Source organism: Spea bombifrons, chromosome 3 (assembly GCF_027358695.1).
Source record: "Spea bombifrons isolate aSpeBom1 chromosome 3, aSpeBom1.2.pri, whole genome shotgun sequence".
Taxonomy (NCBI): Eukaryota; Metazoa; Chordata; class Amphibia; order Anura; family Pelobatidae; genus Spea; species Spea bombifrons.
In genome coordinates this window covers 42,752,971-42,778,180 of record NC_071089.1, presented here as the reverse complement: position 1 = coordinate 42,778,180, position 25,210 = coordinate 42,752,971, and the positions used below count along the sequence as shown (strand labels likewise).

The following is a 25,210-nucleotide window of genomic DNA, read 5'->3' as shown; positions in this document are numbered from 1 at the left end:
TGCAAGAGGGGTTCCAATGATAAAACAAACAGCATCGGTGAGAGGGGGCAACCCTGTCGGGTCCCGTTACGGATCGGGAAGGGATCGGAAAGGATGCCGTTGATGCGAAGCCGCGCAGAGGGGGCAGAGTAGAGAGACTGTATCCAGGTCAGGAAGCCCGCACCAAAGCCCATGTGACGGAGGGTGGCCAGCATGTACGACCAATCTACCCTGTCGAAAGCCTTCTCGGCGTCGGTGGAAAGGAAGATGGACGAGGCGGCAGAGGACCGTGCATAGTGAAGTAGATTAAGAGCGCGGATGGTCCCATCTCTAGCCTCGCGACCTGGGATAAAGCCAGACTGGTCGGGGTGGACGAGGGAAGGTAGGAGGGGCTTCAGCCGGTTCGCTAAAATTTTTGCAAAGAGCTTAAGGTCCACATTGAGGAGGGAAATAGGGCGGTAACTACCGCAGCAGGCGGGATCCTTGCCTTAGGGATAAGGGAGATGGTCGCCGCCAGAGTATGGGGGTGTACCTGCCCCCCTCCCAAGATGGAATTAAAAGCCTCCACGAACCGAGGGCCCAACAGGTCACGAAAGCGCGAGTAATATCTCAGAGGGAAACCGTCCGGCCCCGGGCACTTCCCGGATTGGGAGGACTTGATAGCTAAAGTGAATTCCGGGAGAGAGATGGGGGCTTCCAACGCGGCCGCCACGTCCGGAGTCAATTTGGTGTGAACTGTGCGGGCGAGGTAGTCCCGGAGGGAGACGCACGACCGCGAGAAGGGAGATTGTAGAGGCCAGTGAAATAATCAAGAAAGCAACGGGTGATGTCGGAGTGAAGAGATTGCAGATGGCCATCCGCGGACCGAACCTTAGGGATATAAGTGAGTGGGCGCGCGCGGCGAAGGGCCCTGGCCAGATATTTGCCGGGTTTGTCGCCGTGTTCATGGAAGAGGGCCCGAAAACGCTGGTATGCCCTATGGTGTTTGCGGTTTAAAAGGACAGCCAACTGGCCCCGAAGCAGCGTAAGGCGCTGTAGGAGCTCCCCAGATGCGGTGGACTTGTGGGCCCGTTCCGCTACTGCTATCTGCTCACAGAGTGAGGCAAGCTCCCTGCCCTCAGCCTTTTTTCGCTGGGAACAGAGGCGAATTAGAAGTCCCCGGAGCACGCTTTTGTGCGCTTCCCAGACCGTGAGGTGGGGCGTATCCGCAACCAGGTTTTCGGCAAAATAAAGGGAAATGGCCGACGTTAGTTCGTCACATATCGCAGCATCAGAGAGGAGGGAGTCATTCAGGCGCCACGTCCTCTCCGAGGGGCGGAGAAGGGGAGAGTCCAAGGTCATGATTACAGGGGCGTGGTCCGACCACGTTGTCAGGCCAATGCTGGCGCGGCGCAGTAGAGCGGAGTGCTGGTAAGGGAGAAAGAAGTAGTCGATTCGGGAGTAGGAGCCATGGGGTGTGGAGAAGAAAGTAAAGTCCCTCGTACTAGGGTGGAGGGCCCTCCAACAATCAACGAGGCGATGGTGGGAGAGAAGGGAATTAATTTTGCGCGGGACATGCGACGAAGACCGAGCGAGGCCGGTGGAGACGTCAAGGGCCGGGTGAAGAGCCACGTTAAAGTCCCCTCCGAGCACTAGGACACCCTCACTAAAATCTCGCAAGCGCGACAGGTAGGTCTTCAGGGCCACATGCTGGCCTCGATTAGGGAGGTACAAGTTAGCGAAAGTGTAAAGTTGATTGGCGACGTGCCCTTTGAGAAAAACAAAGCGGCCCTCCTGAAACAGAACCGATCTGGAGATGAGGATGGCGACACCCTTTGTTCTGGCACCCGTGGTATTGCCAAAGGCCCCCCTCGGTTAGTAACGATCGGCCAGCCTAGGAGCTCGACCCTCCTGAAAGTGCGTCTCCTGGATGAACGCAACGTCAATTTTCTCCCTCCGGAGATCGCGGAGCAAGTGGGACCTTTTCTCAGGAATGTTAAGGCCTCGTGCATTAAGGGTCAGAAAGGCGAGCGGCCTCGTACCAGACATGGGGGGAGAAAAAAAAAAAAGGGGGGGGGAGAAGCAAGGATGGGACAGTTGGTGGAGGAAAGAAGGAGACGGACAAAAAGAAAACAGAGGGGGGGGAACGGTGGGGGAAAAACAAACACTCAGTACGTCAGTCGAAGCGGGAAAGGAAAAAACTGCCGTACGGGGGACCGGCAGAAGACCCACTCGAGAGCCAAAAAGGACGTACGGTGTGGGGTCGTGTAACCAGGCAACAAGAAAAAACGGTGCGGCAGAGCCGAACTACGGAGAACGGCGGTGAAAGAAAGAAGACGTCAACTAGTCTGGCCACCGCTGCCCGCGCGGAGCAGCAGCAGCAAACCCGCAACGACGGGGCACACTCATGAGAGGGGACAGCACCGGGGAGAGCACAGTGTGTGTGCAACGCAATGGTAGACACGGCAAGAGGGAAGCGTACGCCATGAGGACCCCGGTATCGGGGCGCAAAAGAGCGGGAGCGCTGAGGTGCAGAGCGCGTGCGTGCGCGGTAGCGTCCACCACCAGTGCAGGACCTAGTATACGACAATTAGAATAAGGCCATATCCCGGGGGGGATCAATACCAAGTAGAGCACCGGGGGGGGCACGTGGTCGTGCAACACATGGAATATAACACAGTATAACACAGAAACAGCAACCGATATAACCGCGGTTGCGCAGAGAACGCGCTTGGGGTGGAGAACAGGGCCCTGCATACAACAGAGCATATAACAGTACTGAAGAGCACGCAACATAGCATATAACATGGCATAAGAGCAAGGCGCATCGCCGCATAACACGTATACATTAACTCCTACAGCCGACAACAGGGCAGCAAAGCAAGGAGCGCGAAGGTCAATTGGGTAGGTGCGGTGAGTACAGTGTGTGCGCAACGCAATGGTAGACGAAGACGCGGCAAGAGGGAAGCGTATGCCATGAGGACCCCGGCATCTTGGCGCAAAAGAGCGGGAGCGTTGAGGTGCAGGGCGCGTGCGTGCGCGGTAGTGTCCGCCACCAGCGCAGGACCTAGTATACGACAGTGCAGTACGTAAAAGCAATGATGATAAGGCCATATCCCGGGAGGGACCAATACCAAATAGAGCATCGGGGGGGGGGCACGCGGTCGTGCAACACAGTTAATATAACACAGTATAACACATAAACAGCAACCGATATAACCGCGTTTGCGCAGAGAACGCGCTTGGGGTGGAGAACAGGGCCCTGCATACAACAGAGCATATAACATTGCGGAAGAGCACACAACATAGCAGATAACATGGCATAAGAGCTGTAGCATATACAAACATCGAGTTGAAGACTACGTCCCAGAGGGAAACGTTGAGCGTGGCGCATCGACGTATAGATCACCTTAACCCCTACAGCCGACAACAGGGTAGCAGAGCAAGGAGTGCGATGGTCAATTGTGCAGGTGCGGTGAGACTGAATGAGGCGCAGACGGAGCGACTCCAGTGGGCCGAGAAAAAAATTAAAAAAATTAAAAAAAGGGGACATGGGAACATGTGTGAATGTGTGCGCGTGTAGATCGGGCATGGCGAAGCCACCGCACAGTGCACACCCGTACATGGGGACAAAAAAAAAAAAAAGGAAAATACATAAATACATATATAAACATATGGAGACATATGGATATGGGCACTCGTGTGAATATGTGTGCGTGCAGACTGGGCAGGGCGAAGCCACAGCATAGTGTAGACCCCTACATGGGGACAGAGAGGATAGCAGGGCTAGCCTAGTACCCCAGGGATATACTGCAACCAACGCGCTGTGTGCAATCAGGTCGTAGAGATATGCACGGGATATGCAGATGTGGAAATGTATACAATGACAAAAAAAAATAAATACATATATAAACATATGGAGACATATGGACATGGGCACTCGCGTGCAGACTGGGCAGGGCGAAGCCACAGCATAGTGCAGACCCCTACATGGGGACAGAGAGGATAGTAGGGCTAGCCCAGTACCCCAGGGATATAGTGCAACCAACGCGCTGTGTGCAATCAGGCCGTAGAGATATGCACGGGATATGCAGATGTGGAAATGTATATAATGACAAAAAAAAAAAAAAAAAAAATGAAGAAATTTATGGGGTATATATGTATATAGTCGTGCGTGTAGTAGTGTGTGGAAAAACTAAACGAAACGTAGAACAACACGCAGTGACCCAAAGGTTTGTCACCTTTGGGTCACTGCGTGTTGTTCCACGTTCGTGGCAAAGGAAAAACATAAGTCCACAGGGTACAAAGATACCTCCAGGCCCAGGTATCAGGGGAAGAGCAGCGTCTCACGGTGGGCGGCGGAGTCCCGGGCAAATCTGTCACTCCTCAGCGTCCCTCAGACGGACGCGGAGTGGGGGCTCCGGTCCGCGAACCTCGCTCGGACGATCCGACGGGCGTCGGGAACGCGGGAAACGGCGAGGTCGGTGCGGAAGCGGAGGCCGGGAGGGCGCAGCAGTCGGGTCCAGGCCCGCTAGGGACCAGTCAGGAATGTGCAGATCAGGGAGTCGTAGGGCCGTTAGGACCTCAGGAAGCTCGTGGTAGTGGCGGAGGGCGATGGTGTCAGCGCCCTGGCGAATGAGTTGGGCGAAAGGGTGGCCCCAGCGGTACGAGATGCGCAGTCGTTGGAGTTCAGATGTCAGGGGGCGCAGGATTCTGCGGGTCTGCAGAGTGAGGTCCGAGAGATCGTGGTAGAAAGAGATCGGGTGATCTTGTAGGGACCACGTGCCGACCTCCCGGGCTCGCGCCATGACGGCTTCCTTCAGCGGGAAATCCGTGAAGTGGCAAATTATATCCCTGGGCGGACCAGTCAGGGTACCTCGGGGCCGGAGGGCCCGGTGCATTCTGTCAATCACCCCGGAGGCCTCAATCGGGCGGCCCATAAGATCAGAGAGCAGGCGAGTCAGGAGAGCGGGTAGGTCTTCAGAGGCTTCGGACTCGGGCACCCCCCTGATCCGGACGTTCTGCCTGCGGCCCCTATTCTCCACGTCCTGAAGGCGGCGTTGAAGGGCGCTGAGATAAAGAAGGTGGTGATCAGTGGTGTGTTGGGTTTGCTGAAGCGTGTGTTGTTGAGCCGCGGAGGATTCCTCCAGTGAGAGCACTCTGCGTTCCAGAGCCGTGAAATCGGCGCGTAACGTAGCCACTTCGTCCCTGACCACCTGTTTCAATTCCAGAATCAGAGTGGAAAAGTCCGACTTCCACGGAGCCGACGAAAATAGCTGCAGCACCTCTGGCATAGGAGAGTGTTGAGGGAGAGCCGGGACAGGCGGATCCTCGCCGTGGGAAGGTGAGCCAGTAGAGGAGCCGGCCTCGTGGTCATCCGAGGCCTGGGAGGCAAGGTCAGCCGGGATCCGGAAATATTCCCTTAGGGAAGATGAGGCCGGTTGAGATCGGTTCCCCGGAGTGGACGGATCCGAGCTGGGCTTTTTAGTGCGGCCCATCGTCGGGGTAGCGGATGATTGCTGTGATTAAAGGGCGAGCAGCGGCGGAGCAGAAGGTTCAAGCAGCCATCTTCTCCGGCAGCCGGTCACGCCCCGGGTTATACTTTTTAGATGTTGTGTTAGGGCAATGGGATATAAAGGTTTTTTCTTTGTTGTATTATTATTATCATTTATATATATATATATTTCTTTTTTTTAAATGCACTGTTATCAGTGCAGTATGTTTAGAGGTCCTCTTAGGGACAATGACATCACTTAGCTAACTTTTTAAATTTTTTATTATTATTTATTGTATTATTTTTCTCGTGATTTTTTTCTCGTGTTTTTCTGATTTTGTTCTCGTGTTTCAGCATGTGAGGAGAGTGAGAAACATGATTTCTCACTCTCCTCCCTGTGATCCCCCTGCACCGATCACACTGTGATCGCTATGCAAGTCCCCATAGACTTGCATAGAGACCACAGTGTCTGTGATCTGTGCCTCATCGGAGTGATCGGATATCCCACCAGGGTCTAGACCAGGGGAGGGCTGGCAGCCTAAGACCTGGGGGGGCAGTCTAGTCAAGTGGCCTGTTGCACCACTGAATCAGCCCACCATCAATGCCCATCTTTTCCTGATTTTCTAACACATATTGATGAAATGTGATTGGGAATACTTCAGTACACTAAAAAAAAGTCATCATACATGGGACGCCGCAATTTAGTGCCACTAATCCTTTTTAATAAAATATGCAGATTGAAATAGAGTAAATAACATGAAACCTTTACTTTTCCTGTCACTGATTTCAGGACCTAGAATGTTTTGTCCACTGAAGTGACTACAAATTCAAGAGGGCTTTTCTCTCAGGATAAGTAAAAATTACATAGTTCAATTTACAGAAACTAAAGTGCCAGGAAACAGATGACTAAATACACACACACACCAGCATGGCATAGGAACCCCTAAAAATCTGGGGGGGGGTAGCATTTTTCCCCATCAGAGACCCCCCCTTCATTCTCCCCATCAGACACCTCTTTCCTCACTATCCCCTACCCCACTTGCAAACAAGTACAATAATATATCACTTGAAACACTGGTAAAATAATATATGTTTAATACATTAAAAAACAGCTAATCTTTGTAACAAAAATATTTTTTTAAATATTGAAAAATTGTACCCTAGGCATCCCAGTGAATGGAGCAGCGGTACGAGCACCTGAAAAGGATGACGCTGAAAGCCAGGCAGACGGCCAGCAACAAGTCGAAAGCTACCTAATTGCGGGGCTAATGGAGGGGGACCGCAACAGCCTCCCCTCATCAGAGGGCACTGAAACTTCAGACTTCCAACAGGAGATGCAGTGGTGTATAGGTCTACTGGGGTCTCAACCGCCACAAGCACTCGTCGCCCAGGTACTCAGCGACGGCACCCAGCTTGGGATTACATAGATCAACAAAGAAAAAGAGCTGGTGCCCATGACGAACTGGAGCAGCACCCAAGCCCGTACCAAACCGCCCTAAGACGCCGTTTCGTGGTTTAATGACGGCGTGGATTGAATAGACCGTTATCTCCAGACTATTGAAAGACAGTGCGGTCTGCAGGGCGTGGAGGCAACCAACTGGGTGACCCTACTGATAAGCCAACTTTCGGGGCAGGGTTTTGCCGCCTACGAGGCCATCTCCGATGAGGAAAGTGCCGATTATGAACAAGTAAAATAACGCCTATGAGCCAGGTATGGCATCACCCCCGAGACTCATAGACAGAAGTTCCGGAGCCTCCAACGCCAAGACAGACAACCTTTCACCGAGTGGGCGCATTGCATGACCCGAGAGATCAACAGGTGTCAAGGCGCATCTGCCCCCGATGTCCTACAACTCCTCCTCCTGGAACAGTTTTATGATTTAAGTGCAGCATATTGGGTACGTGACCGGAGGCCCATCACCCTAGACCCAGGCAGCCATGCTAGCCGACCAGCATGTCGACACCCGAAGGCCCACCCCAATGGAACACTGACCGGTGGCCCGCTACGTGCCACCTCCACAACGCACGCCGCCGGCCCTACAGCACAGCATCCTGTCCCCCGGCCCGACTGCCAACCGCTAGCTTCCGGGACCATCGGTCATCTGGCGTCCGCTGCTACGGCTGCAACCAAGTCAGACACAAGAAGTCGGGTGCATATGCCCATACCGATCCGAGTGGTGGCCCACTGCCTTGAGTCTCCACAACTTCCCCCTTCCCACACTTGGCTCGAGGAGGACTTCGGGGGATTGCACAAGGCTGACCCGGTCTTGGCAGCCACCCCGGACAACCGCCTCCATCATGGACAGGCTGTGTGCCCCCTCTCAGGGGCTACGGGACAGCAGGGCTACCATCATATTGATACAACCCTAGATGGTGGCCCCTACCGAGCAGACCAGCCGCACCATTGCCGCACGAGCGGCTGGAGGGAGGGTGCATCCCCACTGCTCGGATACATTTGGATTGGGGAACCGGCATCTGTGAAGTGGTAGTCGGGGTCATGAAAGACCTGCCAAAGTCCTCCTAGGGAATGATTTGGGACACCTCACCACTATGTTCCAACCGGTTGCCAACCCCGAGCATTGTGCGGCTCTAACCCGCCAGCAGGCACGGAAGGCGGACAACATACTCGAGGACGAGACCCTGGTGAGTATGATTAACCACAACTTTTTCCCCGGATTATTCACTGACTACCCCTACCCTGCCCTGGGCCTCCCCCACTGACTTTGCCCAGGAGACCTTACGGGACTACAGCGACTGAACCGGGACTGACCCGGCCGGACAACGGGGAGACATAATTAAATGGGACCAGGGACTGTTATACCGGCTGACCGACAGTCAGGGGAAGACACGTGTACCCAAACGCCAGCTGGTTGTGCCGCAAAAATATTTAGGCAAGAGACCATGCGTATTCAACATGACATTCCCCTGGCAGGCCATTTGGGTAGGGATCAGTTAGGGGCGACACAACGGGAGCAGGTCCGGCAGGTATTGTCCAAACATTACCATGGTGCCAGGCGGCTTACCGGGTACTCGAGGCTGTAAGGGAAGGTATGCGGTCTGAGATACGGGAGCTCTAAGGGTGATTGAACCCTCTAACAGCCCCTGGGCTTTTGCGTAGACTATCACTCACTAAACGTCAGGACCACGACTGACGCGTACCCCATGTCCCAAGTGGACAAACTATTAGATTGCACTGCTCAGGGGAATTTTGTCACCACCCTTGACCTATGTAAGGGCTACTGGCAGATTCCGCTGGCCCCTGCTGCCGTACTGAAGTCGGCCTTCATCACCCCCTTCGGCTTATACCAGTTGAAGGTTATGCTGTTCCGGATGAATAACGCGCCATCAACTTTCCAGCGGATGATCGATCGGCTCCTCGATGGCCTCCAGGACTTTGCTTGCGCATATCTGGATGACATTGCAATATACAGCAATACCTGGACGAACACCTTGTTCACCTAGGGGGTGTACTAAACCGCATCAGGGCTGCGGGTCTAACCCTGAAGCTGGACAATAGGGGTTTCCGGGATTTCTGAAGTGTCTTATTTAGGCCACCGGATGCGCAGCGGGCGACAACAACCCGAACCTGTGAAGGAAGAGGCAGTCGCCAACTGGCCCCCCCCCTACCACCAAAACACAGGTACTAGCCTTTTTGGGCACAGCAGGTTATTACCGACGATTCGCCCTTGCCAAACCCCTGACGGACCTGACAAAAAAGAAATTACCCCGACAGGTCCTGTGGTCTCCTGAGTGCGAAGCAGCCTTCCAGCAGTTAAAAAGTGCCTTAACCTCCGTACCGGTACTAGCCGCTCCTGACCCGGCCAAATGATTTTCTGTTCACACAGATGCCTCCATGGGTCAGGGGGTTGTGAAGGCCCTGGGTTAATAAGTGCCGTTCGTAACAGTTATTACAACCATCCGGGGTTAAATAATGCCGTATCTATATCGATTCCTGTTTTGAATAATGTATTCCCTTTCTAAGTATGTGCTGTTTATTGCCTATGCCCCGTTTTCCTTCCTGTCCTATCCCATCAATGTATACGGATATGCCCTGCCCATAGACTTCGGCTCTCGTCGCCTGGACACCCCCCCCTGCACAGACTGAGGATCCATGGTCGCTGAGACCGCTAGCAAACTCCGTCCCGGGGAAACTCCGAACTGCTGCCGCTCGGGGTCCCTTCGACCGATCGTGCCGCTTTTTGGACCGGATATCCCCAGGACCCCGAGCTATCCATCGGCACCCGGGATCGCTGCCGAGATTGGCGGCTAAAGTCATACGAACATTGCGGGGCTCGTTGGCCTTAGTGTGGAACTGGACTGTCTGGGCAGGGCGGGAAGAAGTGCGCATGATTTATGGTCCTTTTCTCACTTAACCTGTAGATAAGCCTGTGTGTTTCCCCAATAAAGTGTGTTACTTCCCTGGAACATTAGTTCCGTCTAATGCTTCAGGGGCCCACTGGATCACTAATTGTCCTTTTCAGGACAATTACGGTACTGTACTCAGCTATGCCTCAGCGGGCTGCGGTGCCGTGAAGCTAAGGTCACCGGACCAGCGCATGAGCCCTGTTCCGACAGGAAGCATCGCAGAACCGACGGGCGTACCCAGTCAGGGTACAAGGCGTGCCCTTGACAACTATGATTTGATTTTTTCCACATATGATCCTGTGTTATACATTGCCTTGAGATTTGACAGTGACATATACCAGGAGCTGTAAATTCAAGCCTAAAGTACAATTTGTGCAATAAATTATTGCCACAAAATAAATTACTACCACAAAGTTTGACAAAGGGTGCTTGGTATAATTAGTGCATGGAAAGTGTTAAAATACCAGTATTTTAAATACCTTGGGGTGTCTAGTTTTCAAAAATATATGGTTTGATGGGGAAAATTGCATTGGCTGCCTTCAAATATGCCCCAAATAGCACATGGGGCAAAAGGCTACTTGTACTTTAATAAGTACAAGTAGCTTTTTGCCCCATGTGCTATTTGGCCCTATAACTTGCAAAAAAAAAAAATATAAAAACATTGGGTATTTCTAAACTCAGGATAAATAGTAGAATCTATTTAGCAGGTTTTTTCTTTAAGTTTTGTAGATACAATTATTTTCAAATACAAGTGAGAACATTTTTCATCATTTAGATTAGATGATATGATCAAAGATCTGAAGAAAGCCCTTTGTGTCCTGACAAAAACAACATACAACTTGTGGGTGTGGGTACACTAAATGAGATAAATATAACATTTTTTATTTTAGGATTTTTTCTTCCATCATCAAATATTTCATACATGCTTTATTTTATTAGAAAGCATTAACATCTTTAGCAATGTGTCCTAATCTTGATTTATTTAACTCTATCCCAGCAATGGCATCAATACAAAGAAAAGAAAATAATATAACAGTCACTTCATTTTTGGAGTCTGAAATAATGCCTTCAAACATAAAAAAGTGTAACAGTAAATAATGCATATTAATATGGAAAATAACACCAAAATTAATTTTAGTAACTGTTGTAGTAAATTAGTCTATGAATTAAAATTTATTTTACATATGCAACTTAATCACAAATTGTAAAAGTTAACATATACAAAGCAAGTGTTATATAGTTTTTTTCTTACATATCAAAAATCTATATGTATGCATAAACAATACACTCTAGATCTGATTTCTGATTATAGCTGCAAAAAGGTCAATAGAGAAAAGAAGTAAAACAGCTACAGGATTTGGGACTTTTTAAGCACCTATTAATGTCTCTGTCAGATGATCTACACTAAGCAGTACTCTGCTCTCAAGGGAACGACATGATTCTGGGCAAAGAGCATACAAATGACAAAAGCCACAAAGTATATGACTGTGTCTCAGAGCCGTTGAATCAAAATGCCTGTGAATTTTAGTTAGCCACAAGGTTTCAAAACCTTGGTAGAACAGGTAGCTAAAACACACCACCAGCTGTGGTTCAACAACCCCTGTTCCTTAGCTAGCCAAAGGCACATTGCACTAGACACATTACCAATTAAATGCTTTTCTATCATCATTATTTGGTCAAAAAGGTATGTCTACCTCTATGATTTCAGTTAGAAAAAATAAGCAAAATTGTATGCCAAAGATGAATGCATATTATTATAGCAAAAAAAACATACTTTAGTCCACAATAATATTTCCGACCCTCCTATAAATTTATTTCCATAAAAAAAAAGATCTCAGATACACAAAAAGTGTTTGTGGATAAATATAGCTCATCATTTAGCAGTGAAACAGAGATTATACAGAAAATGTATGGCACGGTATTTACCCAATAAATCTTTAATCAGCAGATTAACCAATGTGATTTACAATAAAATAAAAATTTAAAGAAATGACAAATAAAGAAAACAATATTTTTTTAATTTCTAGTCTGCAAAAAAGTAGAAACCAGCTTTTTGGCACCACATTATTAAATAGCTGTTTGCTGAACAACAAATCTAATTCGGTTGCCTGTTGGCCCTGTAAAGCAAAGCAAGACTATTTCGTATGAGTTTGTGGAAAACAAGTGGAGACAAGTTAATCATTATTTTTTAGGGCTGCTTTTCCAGCCAGTATAATCAACAATATAAATTTGCCAAACAGTGACCTTTTTAAGCAGCCACCATAAAACTCCACCCATCTTTTAAAAAAATCCATTACATGGCTTCAAACTCATCAATTCTCTGCTTGGTGTTTCCTTGCCGGATCTGCCTTAGGGTCTTGTATTTGTCCCGGCCCACTCGCACATTCTCTGTGTGCAAAATATCGTTTTGTGTCTTCTTGGATTCATCTCGAGCCTGAGACAGCTCATTTGTCAAAGCCTGGTGGAGGAACAGGGAAAACAATTTGTGTTATGTCACACAATTCAATTCCAAAGTGGTGCATTAAATTGCTATCAAGATCACTACATTTTAAAGAAATAGTCTAGTCCCTAAGATTGTATTTCTATTTTTGAATGCATGGTGGAGTCCTTTTTGTGTAACCCCCCCCCCAGTTTCCCAGGGGCAGTCACAGTTCTTCGGTAGTTAGTACACTGTCCCGTTTTGTAGGCAGTGGGAGGGGGGCATTAGATGTTAGGGAGATCCTCTGTTCTTTCCTGACCATCCAAGGGAAGTGAAAAATCAATGGAGCTTCCACTTTGCCTAACTGTGATACTGTGCATAGCATTCCGACACCCCCAAACACAGATGTCATGATTTGGATACCTTGCAAAACATCATTGTTTTAAAGATTTCAATTTGCTGCATGAGAGTAAATGGTAAACTGCTTCTGGAAATGAATAAAAAGCATTGAGCTGCTAGACACCACAAGAAAGGAAGGCACATCTGGAGCAATTCAAGGACATTTTAATGTTGGCACTTTCCACCTTTCCTCTTACAGAACTGGTTTACATAGCCATACCCTAAATTCCACAATGACTCTTGCTATTGAATCTGAATGGGCTGGGTTTTGGGAAACTTCATATTTGTTTGCTGTACATACTTAATGCCATAACTCCCAAACACTCATATTTCAGCAAACTGTAAAGTATCAGAGTTTCCTTACCATGAGTTGCCTCTGAACACGCTCATTCTTCTCAGCTTCTGTAATACGTTGCTCTTCTTTGCGGTTGTCCAGAAAGTTCTCAGGAGTTAATTCTGCACTGTATTCCATTCCATCTCCATGTAGGTTTTCATATACATAATCTGTGACTGGTTCATAGACTGGAGGTGGTGGCAATGGTGGTGCACTCATTACCATATGCAATTCTTCCTTTGTTCGCACCAGATCAGTCTGAGCTTCCTGGGCCTGGGAACAAAAGTTAAAATTTGCACTAAATGAAAATGTTTTTAGTCAATAATGACTTTTGTGGCACATTACAGTGTGCCGGAAGTGCGAGCATGGATGCTACTGAAGGGGTTTCAACTTTGTTTACCTCCTATCCCACTGGGAGCAGGATGGTGGTGGCAGGAGGTTAAATTAGGTGATTGCCTACCTTTTATTAATCTGGGGTCCAGGGAACCTATTTTTTAAATGTGAATTATTGAATCACATCACCATCACATACAACCCATATTTTAGTACATTTTGGGAGTTATGAATCATGCAAGTTATAGATAGTTTTAATAATAGCTAAAAGCTGAAAGCGTTTTAATACCTCTTTAAACACCCTCTCCCTTGTCCAGCAGGTCCTTGTGTGCATCCGGCATGATCTGCATTTATAGCATGCTCAGCTAGTCTCTGGAACTTGAGCCAGGGTCAATCTGAGCCCTTGCTTGGCTTCTCTTGCATAATGGCTGCAACATCTTTTTTTCTTTCCTTAAAGTGACGGCAGATAATGACTCTTCAGCCCATCTAGTCTGCCCAATAGTCTAGTCTGAATACTTTCCTAAATCCCTGGCCTTATCCTATATCTAGCTTAGCCGTATGCCTATCCCATGCTCGCTTAAATATCTTCACTGTATTAACATCTACCACTTCTGCTGGAAGGCTATTCCATGCATCCACTGCCCTTTCAGTAAAGTAATAAAACTTTGCCCCTCTAGCAAGGAGGACTATGTCCTCTTGTTTTGGTAGTATTTCTCCTTTTAAATAAACGTTTTCACTTCTATCATATCCCCTCTTTCACGTCTTTCTTGCAGGCTGTATATATTAAGATCCTTTTAGTAGCCCTTCTGTAGTGCTCTGTACAAAGGTATGTATACTTCCCTCTTTCTAGTGCTAATACCTCTTCCTATACAACCAAGCATTCTGCTAGCATTTCCTGCTGCTCTATTGCATTGTCTACCTTTAAATCCTCTGAAATAATCACCACCCAAATCTCTTTCCTCACATGGTGAGGTTAGGACAGTATCAGATAATATATACTCCGCCCTTGGGTTTCTATGCCCCAGATCCATTACTTTGCAGTTATCCACATTAAATGTCAGTTGTCACAGCTCTGAGCATTTTAGTCAGTAGAACATAACAGTGATCACATTATTCTTCACGATATTCTTGTAAGAAACTTCTTTATTAATTCATGTAAACTATTTTTCATATTTAAGAAAAGCTATGATTGAGAAAAATTTGTTTTTTGTTTTTATTTACTTTTATTTTCCAACCTGCCCCCCAGTTATGCACATCTGCCCCCAGGCTTGCCACTCTGCCCCAGAAATGGCTTATACCCCCTATATTCCACTGTGTCTCATGATATGCCTTTTAACCCTCTAAATGACACTGTGCCTCATGATATGCCTTTTAACCCTCTATATGCCACTGTGCCCCATGATATGCCTTTTGACCCCCTATGTGCCACTCTGCCTCCAGAAATGCCTTATAGCCCTATATGCCACTCTGGCATTTAGGGGGTTAAAAGGAATATTATGGGGCAGAGTGGCATATAGAGGGTTACAAGGCATTTCTGAAGGCAGAGTAGCATTAAGGGTAAAAGTAAAACAGGAAATAAGGAATAAACAATTGGCATTATAAAAGCAAGGGGTCAGTAGTATCATTTATGGCATACAAAGATGCCAACAAAGCCTGCAAAAAGGAGATTAAAATAGCTAAACTAGAAAATGAGAAACTTATTGCCAAGGAAAGTAAAACCAATCCCAAGAAATTTATGTATGTGAATGGAAAAAAGTTAAAGGTAGAGAATGTTGGTACGTTATTATCTGAAACTGGAAATTTGGTTAGTGAGGACAGAGAGAAATCTTAAATGCTTTTTTTTCTTCCGTTTATACCAAGGAAGAACCAATGATGGAGCCCCTGCTGGCTAATTTTAAGGAACCGTTGCAGCAAACATGGGATTGGCTGACACAAGAAAAAGTGCTTAAGCACTTGAAAACTGTTAAGGTAGACAAGGCCCCTGGACCGGATGGTATACACCCAAGGGTACTGAAGGAGCTAAGCCTAATTCTGGCCCAACCATTATTACTAATCTAGGGATTCTTTCAGCTCGGGCATAGCTCCATTAGATTGGCGCAAGGCAGATGTTGTGCCCATATTTAAAAAGGGATCAAAATCTCAACCAGGCAATTACAGGCCAGTAAACTTAACATCGGTAGTGGGGAAATTATTTGAAGGGTTGCTAAAGGTATACATTCAAGATCATATCTTGATCCATAATCCAATTAGTAGAAGTCAACATGGATTTGTGAAAGACCGGTCTTGTCAAACCAACCTATTAGCATTCTATGAAGAAGTTAGTAAAAATATAGACCTAGGGTTGGTTGTAGATGTGATTTATCTGGACTTTGCCAAGGCGTTTGATACGGTTCCGCATAAAAGGCTACTCTATAAATTAACAGAAATAGGCTTAGGGGCAAATGTCTGTATGTGGATCAGAAATTGACTTAAAGATAGAATGCAGAGGGTTGTTATGAATGGATGTTTCTCAGCCTGTACGCAGGTATTAAGTGGAGTGCCTCAGGGGTCTGTCCTCGGTCCTCTTCTTTTTAATTTATTTATAAATGATCTCCCAAGCTGCATTGAGAGCCATGTCACAGTGTTTGCTGATGACACAAAATTAGGCCGGGTAATTCAGACTAATCTTGATGTTTCTTCATTGCAGGAAGATTTAGACAGAGTTGGGCACTGGGTGTGCAAGTGGCAGATGAGGTTCAATATAGAGAAATGCAAATTTATGCATTATGGTAAAAATAATAAAAATGCAACCTATTCTTTAAATGGAATATCCTTGGGGGAAACTACCAATGAGAAGGATTTAGGAATAACGGTTGACAACAGACTTGACAACAGTGTGCAATGCCAGCAAGCAGCTGCGAGGGCCAATAAGAGGTATTGATTCAAGGGAGGAGGATATCATCTTGCCTCTTTACAGGTCATTGGTAAGACCTCACCTTGAATATGCGGTACGATTCTGGGCACCGGTCCTCAAAAAGGACATTATGGAATTAGAAAAAGTGCAAAGGAGGGCTACGAAATTAATAAGGGGATTGGGAGATACTAGTTATGAAGAGAGACTAAAAAAGTTAAAATTATATACACTGGAAAAACGGCGTCTCAGAAGGGATATGATAACATTATACAAATATATGCAGGGCCAATATAAAGAGCTCTTCGGTGACCTGTTCATTAACAGAAATATACAAAGAACAAGAGGTCACCCTCTGAGACTGGAAGAGCGCAGGTTTCATAGACGACAAAGGAAGGGATTCTTCACAGTGAGGACAAGTAAGGTATGGAATTCACTTCCAAGGGAGGTAATGTTATCCAATACATTAGATACCTTCAAAAGGGGCCTCGATGTTTTCTTAGAAAGGCATGATATACAGGGATATAAATAGAATAACATTAATATTTTAGAGCTTCTTGATCCAAGGAGAAATCCGATTGCCTCTTGGAGTCAAGAAGGAATTTTTTTCCCCTGATGGCAGAATTCGAAGTAGCTTAATTAGGGGTTTTTTTTGCCTTCTTTTGGATCAAGAATAGGAAGGTTAGGTAGAAGGGTTGAACTTGATGGACTTTTCCATCAAGACTTAGGTCTTTTTTCAACCTTATGAACTATGTAACTATGTAAGGGGTTAAAAGGCATTTCATAGAGCACTCTGCCTACAGAAATGCCTTATGTCCCCCATTTAACACTCCCCCCTCAAAACTTACGGGTGCTTCTGACTCCCTAGTGTGTAGTCGGGGCAGCGGGTTGACGTCTACGCGATTCGCGTAGGCAACTTCCGCTGCAGCCGGAGAGAGGTGCAATTAGCAGCAGGGGTTGTCTGCGTTCATCGCGCATACACCCTCCAGCTGTCAGAGGTGCGGGGAACTCTCCTCTCTGACAGCCCCGATGCTAACCACACCTCCTTCCGGCTGCAGTGGAAGTTGCCTACGCGAATCGCGTAGACGTCTACCCGCTGCCCCGACTACACACCAGGGAGTCAGAAGCACCGGTAAGTTTTCTTTGTTTTTTTTGGGGGGGGGGGGTATTAAATGGGGGGCACAAGACAGGAGAATCCAGGTCCCCTGATTATAAGACGACCCTGATTATAAAACGATGGGCATTTTCTGAAAAAAAACCTTGTCTGATATGCGAGCAAATACGGTAGTACTATCTTGGAGGTCCATTTTTTATTCTTACTCCTTAAATCCCTAAAATTACCTTTTAGGACTCTCAATCTTCCTCTTACTATGTCATTGGTGCCAATGTGCACCAAGACAGATAGATACTCACCAGCCCCTCCCAATAATCTATCCACTCTGTCTGCAACATGCTGAACCCGGGCCTCCGGGAGACAGCAAACCATTTGGTTGATGTGATAAGAGCCACCGATTGTCCTTTCTGCTCTCTTAATTATAGAACCCCCACCACAACCTGTCTGGGATTCCATTCCTCCTGGAACACCTGTATACTGGATTAGCTGCTTTCCAGGCTGGAAAAGCAGCTCATCCAGTGTACAGGGGTTACAGTGTACAGGGGTTACTGCAAGATATAATTGTCCTTTGGGGCTCTATTAGAAAACATTATACAAAGTGTGTTTGCTTTGGACATACTGGATGAGCTCAGTTCAGAAGCACTTGCCATTGCAATGTGTTGCATGCAAATGGTAGACACTTACCCTTTTCTGCCACTCGCCCACCTCCTCCTCTTTGACTTTCCTTGCTTCTTCAAGGAGGGTAATTCTGGCTGTATATTCTTCCAACTCTGCAGCCTGATAAAAACAAATGCAGGTAATTAGTTTTGAAAACGGACAAGACTCAATTGTTTTGTATCAGTAGGAAACAAATAACTAAAGTATGGTTCTTAAATACGGTATAAAGATGTTTTGTAATTTAAATTATGTCTACTTACTTAATAAAGCTTAACTTGACTAACCAGACTCACCTGAGATTGTATACCCTATTGGACCCAGTAGCATACCTAGCAAGGGGTGGGGGGGGCGGTCCACACCAGGTGCCGCTTATCATGGGGGTGCCAACTTGCCGGCACCGAGCACCCCTCTAGAGACGGACAGTAATGCCCGGCGCTGGAGGAACAGGCTCGGTTGGGGAGATCAAGGCTTAAAATCGGCTTAAAATCACTCAAGGGAGCCGGAGGTCCCACCCCCGTCTGTGCCCTCTGAACCGGAAGAAGACGGAAGAAGACGGAAGAAGACAGAAGAAGAAGAAGAGCGAAGAGGAGGAAAAGGAGCTGACTGCTGAAAGGAGAAAAGAAACAGAGGAAAGGTAGGAAAGCATTCAGTTAAAGTGAGAAGGTGGGGTAGAAAGTACATTGGAATAAATAAACAGTGAGAATGAGTGAGAGAATGGATGAATTGTCTTAATGAGGGATATGCCTGGGCATGAAAGGAGTGTGATTGCTGTTAACAATCATATATATATATATTAATATTGTTATTTAATTTTTTTTGTCCTATTTTGGTGTTTTACTTACCTTAAATAAAAGTGTGAGATTTTTTTTTTTTATGGTGGGGGTCATATTCGGTTTCGGATGTCTGGCTCAATGTATAGTGATAGGGATTACGCTGTACCACCGTCAATGTCTGAATCTGTATATAATGATAGGTGTTATGCTGTACCACCGTCATTGTCTGCCTCAGTATATAGTGGTAGGTGTTATGCTGTACAACCGTCAATGTCTGCCTCAGTATATAGTGATAGGTGTTATGCTGTACCACTGTCAATGTCTGCCTCAGTATATAGTGATAGGTGTTATGCTGCACCACCGTCAATGTCTGCCTCAGTATATGATAACAGTAATGCTGTACCAGTGTCTGCTCCAGTATATAACAATAGAAGCTATGCAGTTTTAAAGTGTGTGTGTGGGGGGGTGCCACATACAGGATCCGCCCCAGGTGCCAAATACTCTAGGTACGCCTCTGATTGGACCTACCAAAGAATATGCATAGTAACTAAAATAATATGTTTGAAAGTACATGCAACTTAAAATTTTTAGAGATTCAGAAGGGGATTGTCCTTGCCTTAAAATCTGCAAAATGTTGTTAAGCCACCAACCGCAATATGAATATATATTAATAAAATAAGAAAATAATTAAATAAAAGCAGACTAAATAGGGGCCCCAAGATGGGAGAAAATGTCTTAAAACCCCTTTGGAAAAGCAAGCACCATTTCACTCCTAATCATCGTCCTGTGGGATAGATGAGGTACCAATTACATAAAAAAATTATGAAAATACCCCGAAGTTTGCTTGGATAGACCTCAAACCCCTCTAGCTGGGGGTATGTAATATTTTTAAATTTTAAATGATTCAGACATACCAAGCATAGAGAGATGGTGAGATGCAAAAAAATGGATTTTAAGACATCGTAATCCCCCATACCCCACTGAGAGGGCTGCAGACATAGGAATTTTATACATTTTAACCCACCACACCCCTGAATAACGGATGGGAAAGATGACAGGGACTATACCCCCTCAGCTTGTGTTCTGATACGTAAAACCATATAGTTCAAAGAGGGTGTTTTTATACAACTGTAAATCTGTGACCTACCAATTGCTCTCGACTCTTCATCTGGTCAGCAGCTTGCCGTTCCAAATCTTCCTTGGCACGTAGAGCAGCTATACGTTCAGCCTCTAGTCTCTCTGCTTCTAGTTGAGCCCTTCTTCTCTCCTCTTCCAGCTCTCTGGCTCTTTGGATCTGTTCTGACAATTCTGTAAGAGTACAATAGAGTTTACAAAAACATTCTGCAACTTTAGTCTAAGCTAAATGAAAACATAAAACTAAAAAGTAAAATTAAAGTAAGGGAACACTCCACTTGATTCTTGGGCTTGAAAGAATGAAATGAACCTTGTGGACCAGGAAGCATTTACTGTATTTCCCCATGTATAAGACGCACCTTTTTTAGAAAAATTTGGGGTCTAAAAATTGGTGTGCGTCTTATACAGTGGTGGTAGATTTTACTAAAAAGGGGACCTTGCTGCTTACCTGTTTTGCTCAGCGTCTCTTGATCCGTCACGGCGACACAGGAACCCAGTGGAGTCACGTGAATGCACATCGCATCACATGACTCCCCTCAGTTCCTGTTCCTGCTCGAGCAAGGCAGAGGGGAAGTCTGCGAGCGGCAGCAGATCTGCAGTTCAGGTAAGGTGGGGGAGTAAATGAATGTGTGTGTGTTAGCATGGATCAGTGTGTAGGGGCACAGGGAGGCTGAAAGTGATGTGCATATACTGGCTGCCTGAGCATGATAGGAGTGCGATTGCTAACAATTGGTAGCAGCTAACATTAATCACACTCATATCATGCCCAAGCAGACAGTACAATAACTTTATGTAATATATATTTTTTTTTATTTCGGCCCCCAAAGGTGCGTCTTATACAAGGGAGCGTCTTATACTTGGGGAAATACGCGGTACAGATAGTACTGCCTATATTCTTGTGATCTATAAGTACAAGCTTTGTTAACCTGGAAGGGATTGATTCTGATGTGTAATAGTGCAAATTCTGAAGGCAAAGGTTAATTCCATATCAATGCGATCTCTTCTAAACAATAAGTATTATCTTGAAAATATGGCACTTTTTGCAACATTTGAAAAGCAACTGTAAGGATAAAATCCCACAAAAGACTGTTTCAATGTTAAATGATAGTTATGAAGCATTGTTTCAATTACTTTCAAACAGCTCTTAAGCAAAAGATATGCATGTTCATTATATAACTTTTATTGAATCTCCTCTTTCTGGCTGATTAACCTGACTACTTAGCATCTTTGTAATTTGCTCAGAATACAGAAAATACAATGGGGTTTTATAGGACTACCCGGAGTGCCTATTGCATAATGAGTTTTACAACAGGTAGGTGAAATCCACTATTAAAATATCTTAAAATGCAGAACCATTTAAACATGTTAGCATGTTATATGGTAAGCATTGCTGATAAATGTAAAGATTTTCAAGTGCCACGTTAGCTTACTACCAGAGCCATGGGTTTTTTAAAGGGTGTTTGCTCTCAGTTACACTATATATGCAGGAGCAAATAAGAAGTGATATTGGGGGTGGGAAAATAAGATGCAATTTACACCTATAAAAGGCTTAAATAATTATAATTACCTCTTTCTGCCCTCTTTGTTTGCTCTTCATATTCATGCAACCTGAACATCAGTTCCTCCTTTTCCTTTATCATTTGTTCCTTCTCTTTCTCAACAGCTTCTCTTTTCTTCTTCTCATTTTCCAGCTGTTGCCTGCATAACAAAGAAAACACAGGTAACAATCAGCCAAATTTACTAGAAACCAAACTCCAAACAAAAAGCATTATGTTCCTTTAGACCTTCCCACTTAAAGAAACTGAATTATTTATCTGTAGAGATTAGTTACACCTCAAGTAAATGTCAACATTTATAACCAATATACACAATATTGATAGCTTCCTAACATCCAAGGGCCTTTAAAGAGACACACCATATTGCAGCACAATGGTGTAGTGTGATATGAATGTTTTTTACATGTGTCACAGGAAATTTGTCCAAATGAATGGACCTGATCCTCAGCAAAACTTTAAATAATTTAAATAAGACCCACAGCAGTAGTAAAGTGAAAATCATACTGTCCCAATTATAGGCCAGATTTTCCCCTTTAAATCTTTAAATTAGGAGTGCAACCGATCAGAGTTTAGATATTTACACTTGCTCTCTCTCACCTTCTTACCTAGTCCGCTGTGCTCCAGTCCACTTTTCCACAGCTCCGCTTGTTTTCTTGTCTCTTGTTCTTCGCTGTTCTTCATCCGCTTCTCCCTGGTATCCGTTCCGTTGAATATTGCAGACAGATTCATGGAGAAAGAGAAGTGTTTCTGTACCTCTTTTTCTCTGTGAATCCCACTGCATTATTCTGGCCTCTAGGACTACTTCCAGAAAAGGACGCAGACTTTATAAACATGAACTAGAGGGACACTCTAAACATAGGTGAAAAATGCATGTAATTTATTTTGGTAATTCACAGGTCCTCAAACAGTGGTTCTCTGGGCAAATACCTAGTTTGTTTAAACCCTGTAGGAACTGAAGACGTAATATCACATCCATGCAAAACCATTTCTTTCAAGGATTGCAGCAGATTCTCTGCCAGGGTAGTTCAGCAGTACTGGTTCCCTCTCAGCTCTCACGAGAATTCCTTTGCTACCTTCCACAATACTCATCTCTAGGGCTGCAACTAACGATTATTTTAATAATCGATTAGTTGGCCGATTATTTTTTCGATTAATCGGATACAAAAATGCAATTTTTTAAAATTTAAAATAATGTAATAAAAAACGTACAATTTACACTTTCATCTCTTTATTGCAATGGCCTCTCGCTATTCACCTTCTTATTTTACCGACATAATAATAAAAGCTACAAGAACCCAAACACAGTGTTTCTCAAACTAGGTTTTAATACAAAGACTATGAGAAAAAAAGCCTTGTTTATGTTTTCTTTTATTTACCAAACTGCCCCCAGTTATGCACATCTGACCCCCAGCTTGCCACTCTGCCCCCATATATGCTTTTACCTCTTATATGCCAGAGATTCCACTGTGCCCCCGATATGCCACTGTGCCCCCGATATGCCTTATACTCCTTATATGCCAGTGATATGCAACTGAGCCCCCTGATATACCTTTTTCCCCCAGATACGTTTTATGCCCCCCTGATATGCCTAATATCGATATGCCTTATACCCCCTATATGCCCGGAAATTCATAATACCGCCCATACACCACTATAACTCACTATAACTATAGCTCCTCCCCCTCCCATACACCACTCTGGCTCCTCCCTGCCCATACAACACTCTGGCTCCTCCCCCCTCCCATACATCACTTTGCCTCCTCCCCCTCCCATACTCCACTCTGCCTCCTCCCCCCTCCCATACACCACTTTGGCTCCTCCCCCTCCCATACACCACTTTGGCTCCTCCCTCCTCCCATACACCACTCTGGCTCCTCCCTCCTCCCATACACCACTTTGCCTCCTCCCCCCTCCCATACACCACTTTGCCTCCTCCCCCTCCCATACACCACTCTGCCTCCTCCCCCTCCCATACACCACTCTGCCTCCTCCCCCTCCCATACTCCACTCTGTCTCCTCCCCCCTCCCATACTCCACTCTGCCTCCTCCCCCCTCCCATACGCCACTCCTGTCAGCAACAGAGGTTCACAAGACACCAGGGAGCCGGGTAGAGAGGCAGAGTGGCGTATGGGAGGGGGAGGAGCCAAAGTGGTGTATGGGAGGGTGGCTCCCATACACCCCTCTGACTCCTCCCCCCTCCCATACATCGCTCTGCCTCTCTACCCGGCTCCGTTGCCGACAGGCACTTTCACTGCAGCTTTATAGAAGCCTCAGCGTAAGTGAAGGGCAGTAACGGAGGCTGTCTGTGCGATGCAGACCCCCACCGGCTGACAGAGAGGATGATCCTCTGCAGGAGACCTCGATTCTCTGTCAGCCGGTGGGGGTCTGCGTGATGCGCACAGACAGCCTCTGTCACTCACCTTCACTTATGTGCAGTGAAAGTGCCTGTCAGCATGGAGGTTCACAAAGCACCAGGGAGTCGGGAGAGAGGCAGAGTGATGTATGGGAGGGGGGAGGAGTCATAGGGGTGTATGGGAGGGGGGAGAGAGACGGAAGTGAGAGACCGGCCGACAGTGAGGGGAATTCCCTCCACCCTGACCCTGTTCCAGTGGCGAATATGCCAATCCTGGTGTTCTCTGGCAAATGCCAAATGTCCTGCACGGTGTTGGGCTGTAAGCACAACCCCCACCTGTGGATGTCGGGCCCTCATACCACCCTCATGGAGTCTGTTTCTGACCGTTTGAGTGGACACATGCACATTTGAGGCCTGCTGGAGGTCATTTTGCAGGGCTCTGGCAGTGCTCCTCCTGCTCCTCCTTGCACAAAGGCGGAGGTAGCGGTCCTGCTGCTGGGTTGTTGCCCTCCTATGGCCTCCTCCACGTCTCCTGATGTACTGGCCTGTCTCCTGGTAGCGCCTCCATGCTCTGGACACTATGCTGACAGACACAGCAAACCTTCTTGCCACAGCTCGCATTAATGTGCCATCCTGGATGAGCTGCACTACCTGAGCCACCTGTGTGGGTTGTAGACTCTGTCTCATGCTACCACTAGAGTGAAAGCATCGCCAGCATTCAAAAGTGACCAAAACATCAGCCAGGAAGCATAGGAACGGAGCAGTGGTCTGTGGTCACCACCTGCAGAACCACTCCTTTATTGGGAGTGTCTTGCTAATTGCCTATAATATCCACGTGCTGTCTGTTCCATTTGCACCACAGCATGTGAAATTGATTGTCCATCAGTGTTGCTTCCTGAGTGGACAGTGTGATTTCACAGATGTGTGATTGACTTCGAGTTACATTGTGTTGTTTAAGTGTTCCCTTTATTATTTTGAGCAGTGTATATATATATATATATATATATACATATATATAAAATACTTTAATAAATAATTTTTTATTATTTAATACTTCATTTTTTAATTTTCCAGTACATAGTGGCTATTTTTTAAATACTGTATTTGCTCGATTATAAGACGACCCTGATCATAAGACGACCCCCCCAAAATTTGAATATTAATTTATGAAAAAAAGAAAAAGCCTGCATATATGATTACCCTATCAGAAAAAAAGTTTTGCTAGTAAATATTAATTCACATGTAAACTATTTTTTCATATTTAATAATAACTATGAGAAAAATGCATTTTTTGTTTTTATTTCCTTTTATTTGCCAACCTGCCCCCAGTTATGCACAATTGCCCACCAGATATGCCTTATACCCCCTTATATGCTACTCTGCCCCCAGAAATGCCTTATACCCCCATATATGCCACTCTGCCTCCTATAT

The 25,210-nt window shown here is 46.1% G+C and overlaps 1 protein-coding gene across 1 annotated transcript in view; it reads right to left on the bottom strand.

Annotated features, from left to right (window-relative positions):
- Window positions 1–11,738: 11,738 nt before the first annotated feature.
- The window catches only part of EZR (ezrin), a 72,413-nt gene continuing 58,941 nt past the window's right edge, over window positions 11,739–25,210 (bottom strand). The window contains exons 10-14 of the mRNA XM_053460874.1: window positions 21,438–21,568; window positions 19,884–20,044; window positions 17,991–18,083; window positions 13,000–13,242; window positions 11,739–12,275 (exon numbers count right to left, since the gene is read on the bottom strand). Coding sequence (XP_053316849.1) covers window positions 12,111–12,275; window positions 13,000–13,242; window positions 17,991–18,083; window positions 19,884–20,044; window positions 21,438–21,568 — 793 coding nt within the window. The 3' untranslated portion in view covers window positions 11,739–12,110. The remainder of the gene's footprint in view (window positions 12,276–12,999; window positions 13,243–17,990; window positions 18,084–19,883; window positions 20,045–21,437; window positions 21,569–25,210) is intronic.